General features: G+C 43.4%; 1 protein-coding gene across 1 annotated transcript in view; it reads right to left on the bottom strand.

Moving 5' to 3' along the window:
* LOC141332981 (NACHT, LRR and PYD domains-containing protein 3-like) overlaps positions 1-20,762 on the bottom strand; it is an 84,044-nt gene that overhangs the window by 45,558 nt on the left and 17,724 nt on the right. The window contains exons 4-9 of the mRNA XM_073837937.1: positions 19,233-19,406; positions 18,965-19,138; positions 18,696-18,869; positions 18,426-18,599; positions 18,156-18,329; positions 17,890-18,063 (exon numbers count right to left, since the gene is read on the bottom strand). Of these exons, the coding sequence (XP_073694038.1) occupies positions 17,890-18,063; positions 18,156-18,329; positions 18,426-18,599; positions 18,696-18,869; positions 18,965-19,138; positions 19,233-19,406 (1,044 nt within the window). The remainder of the gene's footprint in view (positions 1-17,889; positions 18,064-18,155; positions 18,330-18,425; positions 18,600-18,695; positions 18,870-18,964; positions 19,139-19,232; positions 19,407-20,762) is intronic.

Here is a 20,762-nt window from a genome sequence, read left to right as displayed (position 1 = left end):
CGCAACGTGGTGGCGATGTTCGGCCTCGCTCTGGGAATAGATCAAGATGTCGTCTATGTACACTATGACTGACCGATGGAGGAATTCCCGGAGCACTTCATGCATGAAGTTTTGGAATACGGAGGGGGCGTTTACTAAACCGTAGCTCATGAACAAATATTCATAATGGCCTGTAGGGGTCACAAATGCAGTCTTCCACTCGTCCCCCTCACGTATCTTTACCAAATTGTAGGCGCTGCGGAGGTCCAACTTCGTGAAGATGCGTGCTGAACGGAGTTGTTCCAGGGCCGCAGGGACGAGAGGAAGGGGATATTTAAACTTGACGGTGTATTTATTGAGAGCTCTGTAATCAATACATGGCCGCAAACCTCCATCCTTCTTGGAGACGAAAAAAAAGCTGGATGCTGCTGGGGAAGTGGATGGCCGGATGTACCCCTGATTTAGCGCCTCCTTGATGTAATCCTCCATGGCTTTCGTCTCGGGAAGTGACAACGGGTAGATCCTCCCTCTAGGTAACGGTGCATCGGGAACCAGGTCAATAGCACAGTCCCATGGCCGATGAGGAGGCAGCTGGGAAGCTCTCTTGGGGCAAAAGACATCGCTGAATTCTGAATAGATATCTGGAATCTTGACAGACTGATGGGCTGTAGGAATTTCGACTGACATATACAGATATATACAGGAATGGATTTCTTGACAGGACGTGGAACTTCAAGACAGCATGTTTTGAAACAGTTTTCATCCCATTGCAATACTTCACCTGAGCCCCAAGAGAGGATGGGATCATGCTTCACCAGCCATGGGCGCCCTAGGATGATGTCGATGGTGGCTTCCTCCAGAACCAGTAGTTGTATCTTCTCTCTGTGAAGTATGCCAATTTGAAGGTGAATTTCCTCTGTCTTCCGTTGCACTTGTTTAGGGGATAATGATTCTCCTGTTATAGAGTGTATTTTGTACTTGGTTGTCGTGGGACGAGTGCGTAGCTTGAGCTGGCGGCAGAGGGACCCCGAGATGAAATTGCCGGCTGACCCGGAGTCGAGGAGGGCTGTGGCAGACACCGAAAACGAGGCAGTAAACAATTGTACATTGGTGGTCAGAGGGTGTAAATTCTCAACATCCATTTGCAATACACTCACCCTGGTAACTGTTGGCCTGGAAGGACAGTTCAATCGTAGGTGTCCACTGGCTCCACAGTATAGACAGAGACCCCGGGTCAACCTCCTCTGCCGCTCAGCAGCTGATAATTTTCCGGATTCTAATATCATGGGTTCTGGAGCTGGTTCTGGAGGGATCATTTTCTCTGGCGGACGGATGAGTGCAGGCGTGGCAGCGGTAATGTCTGGTCCATAAGCATTCATTCGGTCAGCACATCTGATGGATAACTGTATAAATTTCTCCAATCCGTCTCGATCATCGAAAGCAGCTAGTAGCATGCGTAGTTTCGGTTCCAAACCCAGCCGATAAGTAGTGATGAGTGACCGCTCGTTCCATCCACTGGCAGCTGCAAGGGTTCTGAATTTCAGTAAGTATTCTTGTATGGACATAGTACCTTGTTTTAGATGATACAACTGGTCTCCTGCTGTTATATCACTGTCAGACTGACCGAAAACCTCCTTAAAGTGAGCGATGAAAGCTTGGATGGATTGTGTGGCTGGCCCATTCTGATGCCATAACGTGTCTGCCCATTGTAGAGCGTTTCCTGTTAATAATGAAATGATGAAAGCAATTTTGGATTGATCGGTGGGATATAACATGGGTTGCATAGCAAATACCAGTGAACATTGAAGTAGAAATCCATTGCACTCATCCGCCCGGCCAGAGTAGGGCGCCGGTCTGGCCATGGGACTGGAAGGAACTGTAGAAGAAGTGCTCGGTGATGGTGACGATCCGGTAGTGGTGACAGGTGTGGCTGTGACTGGAGATCGCTGGAGAGCCCTCATGAGAGCATCTACCAGCTCTTGGAATGGATCCGTTGTGCTCATGCTGTCTGTTGTCTCGGTCCGGGCATCTGTTATGCACACAGACACACAAGACAGGTAAGTACAGTTCAAGGTGTTTATTTATAGCACAGCAGAGCAGAAACAGCGAAGATGGTAGCAGATCCAGAGAGGTGAGTAAAGACGACAGAGTCTTGGGTGACTTGTTGCACAGCCGATGATTTAACTGGTCTTTCTTTTGCAGGGAATGTGTCTGGACGAGACGCGGATGAGCACACACCGCAGATTGGGCTGGAGACACAGGAAACACAAAACTGGAACACAAGAGAGACAGGTAAGTACTTGAAGGTAAGTATAGATTGTGGCTTCGAAGACGAGAGACACAATGAGTCCGTGTAGTATCAACGTGCCCGGACAATGACTGAACTGTGGTGTGTGTGTATAAGTAGGTTGTGTGATGATTGGGTGCAGGTGGTGCTCATCAGTAGGCTGGTGATTGTGATCGCTGGGTGTGACTGGTGTTAGAGCCTGGCCAATCCGTGACAGCTTCACACTAAAAAAACTGGAGAGCTAAGCACAGAGGCTACCAACCGCGGCGACATCTTGATTGTCATGATTGTCTTGATTGCCATCTTAATTGTCATTGTCGCAGCGCCATCTTGATACAACATGAACCAATCAGCTTGTGCCAAGTCGTTTAACACTGTGAATATCATCAGTTACATTAATAACTGTCAGCCTGCACAATCCAGAGTTTAGTGACTGAACTATACATTTATTTTACACACAACTTCTAAATTAAATAGATAGTAGATTTTACTTGATAATAAATTAATCCCCCTCACCCCACTGTACTACTTTACTAGCATGTTAGTAGCATACTACACTTATTCCTACACAATACAATAGGAATAATTGACAATAGGCTGTTAAACTTTTAGAAAAGAATGCACACTTAAAGTGGTGACACTCGTTACACATTGGGTGTGCATTATTTTCTAATATTTTAATGGACTGGGGTCAGTTATTCTGCTTATACTATGGTTACCATACCTCAAGACATTGTTCAGATTATTTATTTCAAGATATTTGTCAGGTTTTTGGTTTTTGGTTTTTGGTTTTTTGGTCTTTCGGTGTAGGAATAACTTCTGATACATATCATCCCACGTCTCCGTTGTTAATTCCAAAACGTCATTTTAGAGCTTATAACGGCGGACTGAGCCGTTAATAGCAGACTAATGCAGTTAATAATGAGGTTATTACACACAGAAAGAGAGAGAGAGAGAGAGATATGAGATTTTACAAATACTTTATTACAATTATACAAACATAAAACAATCAGCAATTCTCAAAGAAAAAAAAAATTCTAGATCACTCACCTATATATTATAATTAAAAAATTTTTTTTTCTTTTAACATTTTAACATAATACAATACACACAACATCGACATCCAAGGAACCTTCTATCTTTTTTCGTCTACTCATGTATATGGCCATCTTAGCTCTTCCCAAAATAAAATTGAACAATTGGCATTGTTCCCTCTTTTTCTGGGAGTATCTGTACCCCAAAAGGATGGGTCTGGCAGGAACGCAGAGCATGTGCACCGTAGACCAGACAAAGTGTTTGTGAACAGTCCGGGTATAAATAGGGTGATTGTGATTGGGATCAGGTGAGTAATTAGTAATCAGGTGAGTTGGAGCGGATGGGTGGAGTCTCAGGAGGTGTGGTTTGCAGGGGTGACTGAGGTAAATGCCTGACATTACCCCCTCCTCCAGGGGCGGCTCCTGACGCCCTCACACGACGTCGAGGACGGCCTCGACCACGAGGGGCAGGGCAGTCTGGGTGGCTTTGGTGGAAATCTGTGAGGAATTGCAGATCGAGAACGTCATCTCTGGCCGCCCAGGATCTCTCTTCCGGGACGTACCCCTCCCATTCGACCAGATATTCTAGACGCCCTCCTCGACGTCGGGAATCCAGGATCTCATGAACAGTGTACACGGAGGGTTGATCCAGGAACTCAGGAGGAGGAGGTCCAGCTTCAGCTCCAGTGGTGTCCAGTGGTGGCAGAGGGAAAATAAGGTTTTAGAAGTGACACGTGAAAGGTGGGGTGAATTCTGTACCTGGGAGGAAGCTGCAGCTGGTATGTCACTTCCTTAATCTGCCTCAGGATCTCGAACGGACAAATGTAGCGGGGACTCAGTTTACGACAAGGTAACCTCAACCGTATGTCCTTCGCCATACCTTGTCCCCAGGGTGGTATTGTGGAGTGGCTCTCCTTCTGGTGTCTACGGATGGCTTTTTGAAGATGACGATGAGCTGAGTCCCACACTCTCTCGAAACCAGTAGACAACAGCTGAAACGTCTGAGGGTTCCTCCGTCCAGGGGAACAGCGGAGGCTGAAAACTGAGTACGCACTGGAAAGGTGTTAATCCTGTAGTGTCATGGCGGAGAGAGTTTTGCGCGTACCAGGCCCACGGGAGGAACCTGCTCCAGCTGTGTTGGTCCTTGGAACAGTATGACCAGAGGTAACGTCCAAGCTCCTGGATCTTCCTCCAAGTCTGGCCATTGGTCTGCGGGTGGTACCCTGATGAGAGATTGACAGAAATATCAAGAGATTTAAAGAATGCTTTCCAGACACGTGATATGAATTGTGGACCCCGGTCTGAGACAATCTCCTCGGGGAGACCAAAGTGACGGAAGAAGTGCTGGAATAGGATCTCGCCGTTGTCCATGGCCATAGGTAGTCTGGGCAGAAGTATTAGTTTGCAGGATTTGCCCTCAGAGTCTGGGAGGTCCGTCACGAAGTCTACCCCGAGGTGAGACCAGGGTTTCTGTGGGATGGGGAGTGGAACCAGCTTTCCTGTGGGTAAATGACGTGGAGAGTTAGATGTGGCACAGACTGAGCAGCTTTGGACGTACCTGATGACATCCTGGGTCATACTGGACCACCAGTAACAAGACTGTAGGAGCGAGAGGGTCCATCTGCTACCTGGATGTCCAGAGCCCGGAGACTGATGAGCTGTGTCCAGAAGGTGTTGACGCTGGGAGCTGGGTACGTAGATTTTACCTTCTGGACAATCCGGCGGAGCTGGCTCTTGGAGAGTGGCTTGTTGGATCCAGGTGTAAATATCCCATTGGATGGGGCTAACGAACAGATGAGGTGGAATGATGGGCTCAGGGTCGGAGGGGTCTTCGTTTGGAAATTGTCTGGATAGAGCGTCAGCAGGTATGTTCTTGGAGCCTGGGCGGTAGGTAATCTTGAATAGAAATCGTGTGAAAAATAGAGCCCACCAAGCTTGTCTGGGGTTAAGACGTTTTGCTTCCCGGAGATATTGAAGGTTCTTGTGGTCTGTGATGATCAGAAAAGGACGTTTAGCCCCCTCCAACCAGTGCCGCCACTCTTCCAAGGCGAGCTTGATGGCGAGTAGCTCTCGGTTGCCGATGTCATAGTTCTGCTCCGCCGGAGACAGATTCTTGGAGAAATAGGCACAGGGATGGAGGATAGTGGAATCTTCGGCCGCTTGTGACAGCACTGCTCCAACTCCCACAGAAGAAGCATCGACTTCTACCACAAATGTTTTTTCTGGGTTCGAATGGCGTAACAGAGGAGCAGTGCTGAAGATTTCCTTTAACTTCTGGAAGGCTTCGTGGGCAGAGGTGTTCCAGCCGAGATGTTTGGGTTGGCCATGTAGGAGGGAGGTCAGCGGAGCGGTGATGAAACTGTAGTTATGGATAAATCTTCGATAGAAGTTGGTGAATCCCAGAAACCTTTGCAGTTCTTTGATGGTACCAGTTTGTGAGTACTTTTCCCTGATCCATCTGCACACCCTCGGGGCTGATGTTGTAGCCCAGGAACTGCACTGAGGATTGATGGAACTCACATTTTTCTAGCTTCAGATAGAGGTGATGGTGACGCAAAACCTGGAGGACCTGACGGATGTGCTGGCGATGTGCTGGCGATGTTCTGCCATGTTCCGGGAATAAATCAGAATATCATCTATGTAGACCACAACGAATAGATGTAAGAATTCCTGGAACACCTCTTTCTTAAATGTTTGGAAGACAGAGGGACTGATCATATGGCATGACCAGATATTCATAGTGGCCTGTAGGTGTTATAAAGGCTGTCTTCCACTCGTCTTCCTCATGAATACGAACAAGGTTATAAGCACTCCGCAGGTCCATCTTAGTAAAAATGTGAGCACCACGGAGTTCCTCGAGGGTGGCAGGGACAAGTGGAAGTGGGTATGGTTGTTGCAAAATCTGGTAATTGAGCTGTCTGTAATCGATGCATGGATGGAGACCTCCATCCTTCTTACCCACGAAGAAGAAGCTGGAAGCGGCCCGGAGAGGTGGATGGTCTGATAAATCCCTGAGCAAGAGCTTCCCTGATGTATTCCTCCATCGCCTGGCGCTCCGGGTTGGACAGGGGATATATATATATATACTTGGGTAGTTGAGCACCAGGTAGCAGATCGATAGCACAGTCCCATGGCCGATGAGGAGGAAGATGGGTGGCAGCTTGCTTACTGAACACGTCCTGATAATCCAAATACTCCGCTGGGATCTCAGTGGGATCGTGAATGTCCGGACTCTCAATCTTCGTGGATGCTATGGAGATGGGAAAAGAGGTAGGTTGTGGTAATTCAGAAATACAGTTCTTGATCCAATGCTTACTCCATCCAATAATGTCGCACGGATCCCAGTGGAGTTCGGGATGGTGGAGATGTAACCAGGGACGGCCCAGAATGATGTCCACGGTAGAATCCTCCAGTATCAGAAATTTTATCCTTTCCTGATGAAATAATCGAATCTGCAATGTGACAGTAGGTGAAGAATGGTAAATCCTCCCACGTCCGAGTGGCTTTCCTTGGTTGGTTTTCACTGAAAACTCAGGATGATGACGTTGTGGCCGGAGGTGAAGAAGATCTAGACATTCTTTCACGATGAAGTTGCCAGAGGCGCCTGAGTCAACCAAAGCAGAGAGAGAGATGGTACGTTCAGCAATATGAACGGTTACAGGAAGTAGTGTAAGTTGAGCCGTGTCTATTTCTGAATGAATAGTACTCACCATCGGGTGTGGAGGTCGGACAGGACAGTTTTGGTGAAGATGTGCAGAAGTGATTAGTTCCATGCAGAAGAGACGTGATGAATCGATTTCCATGGGTTCTGGTACTGGAAGTGAAGCTGCCACCGGAGCGGACTGAGGAGCGGTAAAGGGGGGTTGGCAAGCAGCTAGTTGCTGGGACACCCGGGTGGTACGTTGTAGAAAGGCCTCCAGGCCGATGGAGTCATCGTACAAAGCCATGGCTGCTCAAATATCTGGTTTAGACCGTTCCGATAGGCGCCCTCAGTGCGATCTCATTCCAACCACTAGCTGCTGCCAGCGTGCGGAAGCGGAGTGTGTATTCGTTGATAGAAGAAGAACCTTGTTGTACCCGGAAAAGTTGATCTGAGGTGGTGAGTTCGCTCGTGGTTGTACTGAAAACTTCACTGAAATGACTCGTAAATTGTTCAAATGAGTTGATAATCGGATTATTAGCATTCCAAATTGCTTTTGCCCATTGGAGGACTTTACCAGTCAATAACGAAATGAGAAAAGCTACCTTGGCGTTTTCGGTCTGGAACTGGTGTGGTTGCATCTGAATATAGAGTTCGACTTGGAGTAAAAAAACGCTACACTCAGCCGCTTCTCCAGCAAACATAGATGGTATGGCCATGGGACGACCTGAGGCAGATGGCGGCGCGGGAGGTGGAGTGAGCGCTGCTTTTAAGGTATTTACAAACTCAGTAAACTGGTCTGGTGCAGCGGTCTCTTCCGTGTTCATTTCGGTGTGGTCTGGTCTTCTGTCACACTCAGAAGGAGGCAGAGACATGGGTAAGTATGAAACAAACGATGCCATAAAGTAGATGAGATCAGATTAAATAAAAATCAAAACCCGACCTCTGTAAGACATCTTCGGGTAAGATACACTTCCATCTGGAAATACAACCCTTCACCTCTCACAGTTTTTAAGGACAAAAGGCTGCTCACCCAAAAAGACACCTAAATAATTTTATACCCCCATTCGTTTTCCAAATTAAACCTGCCGGCAACATAAGCGTCTTTTCAAGCACTCCTCCTAAACTGAGAGCCGCACTTTTGCTCCAGTTTACTCTGGCTGAAGAAATCATGCCATATTGATCTAAAATACCTATTAACATATCAATATCTTTCTGATTATCAACTATGAAAAACCAAATCGTCTGCATATGCAGATAACTTTAACGTTATTTAGAACCTGGGAAAATTACACCTTTTAAAACAGATCTGAGTTTCTGTAATAGAGGTTCAAAAGCCAGGGAATAAAGCACAACCCTGTCTAATTCCTCGCTGGACCTGAAAGGGAGCACTCAAAACGCCATTGACCTTTAAAACACTCTGAACATTATAATACAGCATTTTTAATTTATTAATAAAACCAGAAGTAAAACCAAAAGCAACCATTGTTTCCCATAAATATTTATGCTCAACTCGGTCAAATGCTTTCTCTTGATCAATAGAGACCAATCCAATTTGAGATCAAAAAGCTTAGCAACTTCAAAAAGATCACGAATAAGCACAATATTATCAGAAATCAACCTGCCAGGAACACAATAAGTCTGATCAGGGCCAATAATTTGATCAATTACTTTAGTAAGTCTACTTGCCAGTACTTTGGAAAGTAGTTTATAATCAGTACAAAGTAAAGACACAGGCCTCCAGTTTTTTATAAGTTGCAAGTCACCTTTTTTTGGCAGCAATGTGAGTACAGCCCTTCTACAACTTAAAGGCAAACATTTGTTTAATAAACTATTGTTCAGAACGGACAAAAGATCCTCTCCAATCACGGACCAAAAAAAATTATAAAAATTTACCAGCAAACCATTTAACCTGGGGCTTTTTTGCTCTGCATACTTTGCAAGGCTGCATACAGTTCATCCATGGAGATATCTGCTTCCAACATTGCATGATCCTCTTCTTTGACCTGGACAAGTCCAGTATAAAAACTCTGAGCTATCTTTTGCTAATCTTGATGCTCAGATTTAAATAAATTTCTATAAAAACTAACAGCATATTTACGAATGGCTATATGATCAGACAACAAAGACCCCAAATCAGATTTTAAACTCTGAATAAGTCTATTTTGACCATTCTTCTTCTCTAGTCCAAAAAAAGGTGTGAAGGAACATCAATATCCATAATATTCTTAAAATGGGATCTAATTAATGCACCTTGAGCTGATACTCCTAAGAGGTTATCTAAAATGGATTTCTTAATCTCAAGAGCCTCAAGAACATTTTGATTTTGATTCATCTCTACTTGAGCCTGAAGTTTCTGTACTTCAGATTGCAGTTCTTTCACTGAATTTGTTAAACCTTTGGTTACATTACAATTATACTGCTGGCACAGCTGTTTTATTTTAACTTTTCCCAAAGTGCCACCACTGCTGCAAGGACGTAAACTAATTTTTTTCACTCTGATGGTTTTTCCAACAAGATACAAATATTTATTTAAAATGTTTATCTTCTAATAACATTGTGTTAAAATGCCAGTAGGCACTACTGGGCTTCACACATTTAATAAAAACACAAACTACAACAAGTGATTGATTCGAAAAACCAACAGGATTTATAAAGCAGTTTTTAACAACATTAGAATGGTATTTAAAACAATAAAAACGATCAAGTCTGGCCATAGACAATAAATTGTTTATACAGTGTGTCCAAGTGTACTGACTTTGATTGCCATTTACGCTTCTCCAAATATCATACAATTCTTGAGTTTCTAACAGTTGATTTAATCGACTGCGAGAGGTAGAGTGCGGCTCCACATGATTTCTGACTTATCTATTTACTGTGCAATCCCAAATCCCACCTATAAATAAAAATTCATCATTACTACAGTCTTTAATAACATCACTTAAAATAATGATTTGCTCCGATTTTTAACAATCGACCCTACACACTCAAGAGACTGGGGAATAAAACTTTTAGAAAAAAGAATCCCCACTCCACAACTATTACTTGTATTATGACTAAAGAAACCATTACCCTCCCATTCTCTCTTCCAGTCAACTTCATTTTCAACAGTGCTGTGTCTCCTGTACAAAAATAACATCTAATTTTTTAAGCGAGCACAGTCTGAAAAACAAAGCTCTTTTCTTTCATCTCTAGCTCCTTTTAAAATCAGACTGCCTAATTTTGACTCACTCATAAAACAAAACAAAAGAAAAAAAAACAAAACCAAACAAAAACAAATAAGAAAAATTACCCATAATCGCCATCCTCTAATTGTCTCTTAGCCTTCAGAACAAGTTTCTTTAAGCGATAATATTCTTGATCAGTGAAGCATTCTCCTCCATTTTCAGTTCGTTTTTGACAACTCCTAACTGAATTAATAAAAAGTTGTAAATCAGGAAAAGCTGTCTCAATTTTTATATTTCTTGCTCCTTTAGTATTTTTTAGGAAGTTCTTGATGCTCGCCATAGTGTATCCACCTTTAATTTGGGATAATGACTGTGAAGAGGCTAAAGAGCCTTCATCAGAGTCCACCGCAACATCACTATCAAAAGATTGTGAGCTCTCTTGAAGGGGAAATTTCTTAATTTTAACAGAAAGCTGACCCCCATCTCCAAGTTTTCTCTTTCTTTCATTGTCTTTGATTGAGGTATCATCAACAAGCATCTCACTATCATCAGCCAAAGAGCATCCTGTCCTCCCCATGTCCCTTTGAGCACCAGAGGGGGCTTATCTCTCCATTTCAGACTCCTGTGGACTGTTCTCAGCTAAGCTAAAAAGCTGACCATTACTTGTCCTCTTTTCTTTATCTGAAACATTTTGATTGTTTTCCTGAATAACACTTAATTCCTTCTGTTTTACTCCCTTATTTTCAGTAGGCTCCAACTGTTTCTGTTCCTGATGATCATTCTGTTCACTTGATTTTTCCTTTTGAGATTTAGAACATTTATCTGTTTTTTGTTTATGATTTTCTAATAAATCCTGTTCTGCTCCTTGAGCTTCATTTGATTTTTGTCCTTGAAAAAACATTTGTTCAAGTTGTTTTTTTCTTTGGGTTGTATTTGCTTTGCTCAAAACATGTCTCTGAGTGTCACTGGATTTATCTTTTTCTAGAGATTTGTTTGATTCACCCTGTCCTACATTCCTATTTATATTTTCAGCATTTAATTTTGGACAAGAACGAATGAGATGACCCTCGATTCCACATCCAAAGCATTTCGTTTTTTCTGAGGAAACATACACACTGTTATCATAATCCTCCACACTAAACTTGAGCACCAAATTTAACTCTACATCATCTTTTAGGATCATAAAATGAAACCACATGCTTTAATTACGGAGATTTGCATCCGAGAGAAATTGTTCTAATCTGCGACATTAGTTGCCCATGTCTCGAAAGTTCTCTCGCTAACATTTCATTTCCGATAAACGGAGGAACTTGTGACAAAACAATCCTTTTCGTGGGACTAACAACAGTGCTTGAACAAACGTGTCTTTAACTACTACACCTTGTTCAACAATCGTTGCAACTTTATCCACACCGCAATAAAAATCACAACCCCATTGTTCATTCTAGATGCAGATTTTATACTATCATAACCGACTATTCCTCTGACTGCCAACACGCAGTCCTCCACAGAGCTGTCTATAGTCGGACACAGTTTGCACGCGAGCCGACACCCGCCCGCCGCCGCACAAACACTAGCTTGCTTAAAACACACCACTAAGATACCAACAAATGCCCCAAAACAAAACACAACATATAAAAAAAGTTCGAAAAAAAATTGAAAAGGAGCACACTCACGCCTCTGCTGCCCACTCGCTCAGCACATGCGCACAGAGAGAGAGAGAGAAAGAGAGAGAAAGCAGACAGACAAAGAGAGAGGCTGATGATACATGGGGCAACTTTTTGAGCACTTTTCCATTGAGAATGGGTAACATATTTCGATCTGCATAATTTAGATCTGTTGTAGGCCCTGTGGCTCATCTGTTTGCCCATTGATGGCAACACTGCCCAAAATTGTCCCGTGCATCATCAGAGAGAGAGATAAAGTTTTTGCGAATTACCTGGGTCTGCGTGTCTTTCAACATTGTTTTGCAGCTCGGTATGCTTTCAATATGTTTTTTTTTGTCTCGTGCAAGAGACTGTACGACATTCACATTACATGATTTGACTGATTTTTATGTAGAAAGGGCGACATCAAACCACAGAAATGAACATTCATGTATTGATAACCGCTGACCCACTTCAAAACAAAACTAAAAATAAATCATCTTTGAGAGTAAGAGAGCACCCTGATGTCTCTCGGGGCCCTACTTAGCTTGCGTATTTTGCGTAAAGGCAGGATCATTCAGTGTGGTTGTGGGTTTTGATTCTGTTCCTGTTGTGGGCTGTAAGGACCTTTAAAATAACTGAAATCGTTTGGCGAATTGATATGGACATAAAATGCGGTCAAGACCTGCCTGGAGCTAATTTAGCTGTGCATTTCCCTGAAAATAATTGCAGACTTTGAAACGTTCATCAGCCAATCAGATTCCAGCATTCAACTGTCCCGTAGTATAACTAAACTTAACAACTACCTTACTATTAATTATCAGTAATTAGGAGTTTATAGAGGCAAAAGTCACAGTCAATAGTGAGAACTGTATAAATTAAAGTGTGACCCATGTATTGTAGCGTTGAGCATTTGAGCCAAACACGACACACATATCTGTTTATTTATTAAACATATCTGATTAACCATTGTCTTCAAGTTACAATCCACTCACCACTCAAAACTCCAGATTTGTTTTGAGTTCACTGATTATAATAGAAATCACGCTGAACTGAAGTGAGTGACAGTTTATAAAGGAAGTGCTATTTGCAAAAAAATAATTCAGAATTTAATTGTATTGTTTTTTATGCAAACTGGATGGGAGAATTATATAATTTGTCAAAATAGACAAATGCAGACTAATTTATTAATAGAAAAATATTTGAATTTATCAAAATATTTTTAAATATGGTCTCAATTATTTCTAAAATGAATGACTTGTGAATCTTGAAATTCTCTCACTGTACATTGCTATTTTTTGTTGTGAAAAGTTAGTTGTTTTGCAACATTGCAACAATGTTACTATTTTTGACATAATTTATGATTAAACAAATGTTAAGGCATCATGACGTTTACAACTAAGCATTTTCAGAAGAATACACTGATTGCAGGGTAAAGCCAGAAGTAGCCTTATGTTATTGTAATCTATTACCTATGTTCATCAAAAACCTGTCTTTTTAGGCAAGTACAAGAAATGAGTGTCATGTCATAAATTCATTTTCAGCTATGACTAATCTCAATACCTCAATGCCTGAATTCATAACCTCAACAGAATTGTGTGTGATTACTTAACACTGTAAAAACACATAAAAAGATAACATAATATAATACATAATATAACACATAACACATCATATTATGCAGATTTAAATGTAATGCCACAATGAACACTTTACTTGTCATTTTTATTTTTGTTACTTCAGCTGTAATTTATTTAGATTATTGTGCATTTAACTAGTCAGACTGGTCATGAGAGTGGCAAATTCAATCTAAATGTGTGTAAACTGAAAACACTCTGTTTACTTAACTTTAATCCAGAACTGTAACCAACATAGACACTAAGCAGCACATATCCTCACCAATAATCAGATACGGACAAACTGTCCCCCATTATTTGACATTCTTCGTTCTGCTCTGCTAAAATTTATTATGCACCAACCAGTTTGTTGTTTGAATGACAAGTTAAAAGGTTTTTTTAATCCTCAGGCAGGGCTTTATGATTTACAGACACTGCAAACAGTAAATTTTTATCAGTAAGCTCACTACTCAACATTTTGCAACATAATTAGGCAAACAATCAAGAGTGAATATTAAAAAAACAACAACAACAACAACAACAACAACAACAACAACAACAACAAAAACGTCTCAGGTTACGTAGGTAACCCTAGTTCCCTGAGGACAGGGAACGAGACGCTGCGTCCTGGTGGACACTATGGGAACTGCCTTCAGCATGACCGGTTCTGAAACAAATGTATGAAACAACGACAGTGAACTTGACACTGGCCGGCGCCAGCCTATGACATCATCATCAGGCGCCTGCTAGTATAAAAGCAGGTGCCTGAGAGCACATTACCATCTTTTTGTCTGACGGAGGTATGTGCAGGGCCCGAGGCATGGCCACGAGACGCAGCGTCTCGTTCCCTGTCCTCAGGGAACTAGGGTTACCTACGTAACCTGAGACGTTCCCTTCCGGAGGGAACTCTACGCTGCGTCCTGGTGGACACTATGGGAACGATTATACCAACACCGCCATGCCGAGGGATAGGTGATTAAACTGACTGAATGAGGAGTCAAGAAGGAAATCACCCCTGCATCAGCGAGAGTCGCTGGGGCCCAGTGACCTGCCACGGCTAGCCCGGCTACCTGTGCACGCAACTCTCAAGCGTGGAGGCCTAGAGGAAGCCTACTACACTTAGCTCTCTAAGTGAAGGAGCTCATAAACGCCCTGACCATAAGGGGCGGAGTTTAGGGAATGGATGTCTCGGCAGGGCGGACGCCTGCTCTAGGGACCTGACAACATTCAGTGCTACAGGTATAGATGGGGAAGCGGAGCTTCTGGAGAATGGAGGCTTCATAAAAGACTCTCTAAAAGAGAGGAAGCCTGACAACATTCAATCCACTAGCTCTTAGGAGTGGAGGTCTCAAAATAACCCTCCAGTGAGGGGAGACCTGGCTACACTCACGCTTAGAAGTACTGGAAGCGGAGCCTCTGGAGAATGGAGGCTTCATAAACGACTCTCTGAAAAGAGAGGAAACCTGACAACATTCCATCCACTAGCTCTTTAGGAGTGGAGGTCTCAAAATAACCCTCCAGTGAGGGGAGACCTGGCTACACTCACGCTTGAAAGTACTGAAAGCGGAGCTTCTGGAGAATGGAGGCTTCATAAAAGACTCTCTGAAAGAGAGGAAACCTGACAACATTCCATCCACTAGCTCTTAGGAGTGGAGGTCTCAAATAACCCTGCCGTGAGGGGAGACCTGGCTACACTCACGCCTAGAAGTACTGGAGGCGGAGCCTCTGGAGAACGGAGGCTTCACAGAAGACTCTCTAAAAAGAGAGGAAACCTGACAACGTTCAGCCCTCTAGCTCTTTAGGAGTGGAGGTCTCAAATAACCCTGCCGTGAGGGGAGACCTGGCTACACTCACGCCTAGAAGTACTGGAAGCGGAGCTTCTGGAGAATGGAGGCTTCATAATAGACTCTCTGAAAAGAGAGGAAACCTGACAACATTCCATCCACTAGCTCTTAGGAGTGGAGGTCTCAAATAGCCCTGCAGTGAGGGGAGACCTGGCTACACTCACGCTCAGAAGTACTGGAGGCGGAGCTTCTGGAGAACGGAGGCTTCACAGAAGACTCTCCAAAAAGGAGAGGGAACCTGACCACATTCAATCCTCTAGCTCTTTAGGAGTGGAGGTCTCAAATAACCCTGCCGTGAGGGGAGACCTGGCTACACTCACGCCTAGAAGTACTGGAAGCGGAGCTTCTGGAGAATGGAGGCTTCATAAAAGACTCTCTGAAAAGAGAGGAAACCTGACAACATTCCATCCACTAGCTCTTAGGAGTGGAGGTCTCAAATAGCCCTGCAGTGAGGGGAGACCTGGCTACACTCACGCTTAAAAGTACTGGAGGCGGAGCTTCTGGAGAACGGAGGCTTCACAGAAGACTCTCTAGAAAGAGAGGAAACCTGACAACGTTCAGTCCACCAGCTCTTAGGAGTGGAGGTCTCACTAGCCCTTCAGTGAGGGGAGACCTGGCTACACTCACGCCCGGAGGAAAAGCCTATACTCGACACTGGGGGTATTCAGTGAGGCTGCATAGCCTATGCAACCCGAACTACCCGAGTGGAGCTTCTGCTCAGAGGGAATCTACGGAGTGGAGGTCCCATGACCTAACTACACTTGACACTGACGACGGCCTGTGAGGCCGAATAGCCTGTGCGGCAGGCCTGTCTAAGTGGAGATTTCCCGAGGAGTGGAGGCTTCGCCGAAAGGAAGCCTGGCAACGCTCTGTGCCTTCCAGGGTGCAACTCTAAGAATGGAGGTGCCGTGGCGCCTCTACACTCAAAACCTGGGGGTAGTCAGTGGGGCTGTCTTTACTGTTCACATACCGGGCCAACAGATGGAGCCTCAGTCTCATCATTGGCCCAGCCCCGGAGTCAAGGGGAAAAGAGAGGGGCAGGTAGCCCCACACTGGTGACCTGGCCTCGTCTCTGGCCCTTGGGCCAGGACGGGCCTGGTTTCCCCCCGGTGTTTAGGTGGAGGCGTGGACCAGCAAGGGATGCAAACCCCCGGGGCTCGGTCCCGATTTTTCAGCAGATCAGCCTGGTGCGCCTCTGCAACACTGCCATCGTGTGCAGAGGAGCACCGGCCACTGCCGCATATGTGCCTTTGGAGCCTTCAGGGTCGATGTCCCTCGCTCTGAGAGATAGTTCGCCACCGTCAGCGAGAGACATCGTCACATATCCGCGCCCATGCATTCCCTCGACATCAGCATGATTCACATGCCGATGCCTGTGAATGCGGGCTGAATATGGCCTGTCCCATTCCCTCTCGATCTCTTAAGCAGATCAGGAAGGAATGGGAGGCTCACAGGAATGGGAGGCTCACAGGAGTTGAGTTTGTCATGGCCCGGAAGAAACCGCTCGTCTAGTCTGCCGAGAGCGGCCTCTTCCCTCGCGGGCTTCCACTGCAGATACAAGCGGGCAGCCGCGCGGTCCATAACAGACATCAACTCTTCATATGCGGGGCAGGGAGGCTGCATGGGCTCAAACGAGCTCATATTTGTTCCATTTCAACCTCCTGCTCGCCCTGGCTTGAAGCCAAAAGAGCACTCGCTGCAGAACCGGAGGATGTGAGAGACAACACATTATCCGCTAGCAGCGCATTCTCGCCTCCGGCTGACGTGCGCGAGCGATTAAACGCTCTCTCAAACTCGTCAGCCAGCTCCACCTGTGAGCCCCGCAATCTCAGCCGCCGAGCAGCCTCAGCTGTGGCGGGACCGGAGCAGCGTGGGGCAGATGGATGGCCCGATTCCCTCGAGAAAAGGGCCAGACGAGAACGGAGTTTCTTCAAAGTGAAACTCTCACAATGAACGCGCTCCGCTCTTCTAGAGCAGAGCGCGCGTGCTCTTACACCTAAACACACCAAACAAGGGTCGTGTGCGTCATCAAGTGTCAGATTTCTCTGACACGGATCCGCACACTTCCTAAACAGTTTTTCTCTAGGCATCGCTGTACTCACTCGTTTAGAACAGAGGACTCTGAAGACAAAAAGATGGTAATGTGCTCTCAGGCACCTGCTTTTATACTAGCAGGCGCCTGATGATGATGTCATAGGCTGGCGCCGGCCAGTGTCAAGTTCACTGTCGTTGTTTCATACATTTGTTTCAGAACCGGTCATGCTGAAGGCAGTTCCCATAGTGTCCACCAGGACGCAGCGTAGAGTTCCCTCCGGAAGGGAACTATTATTTTTAAATAATATTTTCAAATCCATGTCATAAATGGCCCAAACTCAATACTGGCAGAGATGAGTTAAGCAACCAGCATTTACTTCAAACTGAACTGCAGTGCTGTCAGAAGTTATTCTTGAAAATGCAGCAGTTTTCCAGTTTGTTCAGTAATTGTTTCAGACCATTTTTCAATTTTAATCTCAATATAATCCACATCTACAGACTGTGTAAACATGAAAACAAATGACTGCAAATATGTTTGTCTCTTGTGGCACTTCACTGAGAGCAGATACAACATTTGTTGACAAAATTTAATGGCCATTTATTGTGATTGTTTTGTTAATTATTTAATGGAAAAACGTTTACCTCAGTCGTTCCAGTTTAGAGTTTGGACTCTTCAGTCCATCAGAAATAAGCTTCACTCCTGAATCCTCCAGGTCGTTGTTACTCAGGTCCAGTTCTCTCAGGAAAGAGTTTGAGGATTGTAAAAATGATGACAAAATCTCACAAGATTGTGCAGTGAGATTACATGTGGAAAATCTGAACAAGACGACACAGTAATTGCATACATAATTAATCTTAACATTTTGATTTTTTAAATAAATAAATAATCAAGTATTTAAAACTCAAACCTCAATATCTCAATTTTAGAGTTTGGATTATTTAGTCTATCAGAGAGAAGCTTCACTCCAGGATCTTTAAGGTCATTATTACTCAGATCTAGTTCTCTCAGGACAGAGTTTGAAGATTGTAAAACTGATGACAAATGCCCACAAGACTGTGCAGTAAGATTACATGCTGAAAATCTGAACAAGATGAACACAGCAATTGCATACAGAATTAATCTTAACATTGTGGGGTTTTTTTTAAGAAATAAATAGTCAAATATTTCAAACTTAAACCTCAATATCTCCAGGCTAGAGTTTGGAATCTTCAGTCCATTAGAAAGAAGCTTTACTCCATGATCCTGAAGGTCATTGTTACTCAGGTCCAGTTCTCTTAGGACAGAGTTTGAGGATTGTAAAACTGATGACAAACTCCCACAAGACTGTGCAGTGAGATTACATGTGGATAATCTAAACAAGACGAACACAGTAATTGTATACAAAATTAATTTTAACATTATTTATTTATTTAAAAAAAAATCACAATCAAGTATTTTAAACCCAAACCTAACTATCTCCAGCTTAGAGTTTGGATTCTTCAGTCCATCAGAAAAAAGCTTCACTCCAGGATCCTGCAGGTCATTGTTACTCAGGTCCAGTTCTTTTAGGACAGAGTTTGAGGATTGTAAAACTGATGACAAACTCCCACAAGACTGTGCAGTGAGATTACATGTGGAAAATCTAAACAAGATGAACACAGTAATTGCATACAAAGTTATTCTTAACATTGTGTTTTTTATTTAATAATTAAAAAATAATGTATTTTAAACTTAAACCTCAATATCTCCATCTTAGAGTTTGGATTCTTCAGTCCATCAGAAAGAAGCTTCACTCCAGAATCCTGCAGGTCATTATTACTCAGGTCTAGTTCTCTCAGGACAGAGTTTGATGATTGTAAAACTGATGACAAACTCCCACAAGACTGAGCAGTGAGATTACATATGGACAATCTGAACAAGATGAACACAGTATTTGCATACATAATTAATATTAACAGTGTGATTTTTTTAAAATAAAAAATAATAAAGTATGTCCAACTCAAACCTCAATATCTCCATTTTAGAGGTCGGACTCTTCAATCCATCAGAAAGAAGCTTCACTCCACAATCCTGCAAGTCATTGTTACTCAGATCCAGCTCTTTCAGGACAGAGTTTGAGGACTGTAGAGCTGAAGACAAACTTTCACAGGACTGAGCAGTGAGATGACACCCACACAGCCTGTGAAATGAACAAAACAAATTATTGTGAATTTATCAGATAGGCTATATAGTTTATAATCTAGAGTGCATGTTTGTACTGAATAATACTTTATAATAGGGATGCTTTGAACAATAATATTAAATATTTTTTATTATCATTATTATTATTATTAGTAGAAGTAGTATTAAATTGTAATGCCAAGCCAGCAGAGGGAGCCATCACCTGAGTACAGACTAAGCACTCCCTCTGCTGCTTCTACATTCACTTCCTGTTTGGAACTATTTAAGCTGTGAACATGTGCTTGCACATTGCGAAGTATTGCCAGTTAACCTGCCTTACCAAGCGTTTCTCCTGATCTTCTGATTGCCTGCATGTGTATGATTCTGCCTCGTTCTCTGACCATTGATCTCACGGATTTCCCTTTCTGGATTGTTTGCTTGTGTGGACTGATCTCAAGGTTTGAACTTTCTGCCTGGTTTATCACTAATGTCTCTTGGATTATTCCTTGGATTGTTGAAAGATCAGACTGTTTTACTGGTATCGACCCTCTGCCTGTTTTCACGTATTTGTTGTTTGCTACTTGCAATAAACTTCCGCATATGGATTCTAATGCCGCCTCAGCGTCATTGTTACATAAATGCGTTTGGTATGTATGGGTATTTGCGGCAATATTGTCTTTGGTTTTATTGTTTATTTTATCATTGATCCTTTAATCGTGCTTCTATTGAGCTTCAGCAGGAACCTCTAACACGCATGCGCATTCTAAAGCGGCGCCTAAATCAAATTTCAAACACGTCGGTTAACTGAAGATGTGTGGCAAGCACTCGCGATTTTAAAAATGTCCAAAAAAAGATAAATTGATCTAGAAGGGTGGATGTTTCTTTTGCCAGTATTAGCTTGTCAAGAAATACTGTGGCTAAAAGAATTGAGGACCTTGCAAGAGACTTGAACCATCAGCTGAAAGACAAAGTTAAGATGTTCATTGCTTTCTCTGTAGCACTTGATGAGTGGACCGACGTTCACAACATACTTGGATGCTGATGTTGATGCACTGGTTGAGGAAAAGGGATGTCAGGTGTCAGGAAGCAGGAATTAATTAATCATAATATGTACGTATTAGTGATTTGCAGATGGCGGTTATATTCGCGGGTCGGGTAACTTAATAAAAAAATGCATTCAGATTTTTTGTGGGTGGATGAGAAAAATCAATAATGATTTAAGTGTTAACTACATTTTCTAAAATATCAACTTGTTTTAAATACTTTTTTCATCAGGCATACGATTTCATTTGTATTTGTTTTAAATATTTGATGATTGCGCCCGCGCCCGCTCCGTCCGGCTGGCGAGTGGTAAAATAATAATTATTATTGATTA

The sequence above is a fragment of the Garra rufa genome, chromosome 4 (genome assembly GCF_049309525.1).
Source record: "Garra rufa chromosome 4, GarRuf1.0, whole genome shotgun sequence".
NCBI lineage: Eukaryota > Metazoa > Chordata > Actinopteri > Cypriniformes > Cyprinidae > Garra > Garra rufa.
Note: the sequence above shows the minus strand (reverse complement) of the source record. Positions and strands in the feature narration are given on the sequence as shown.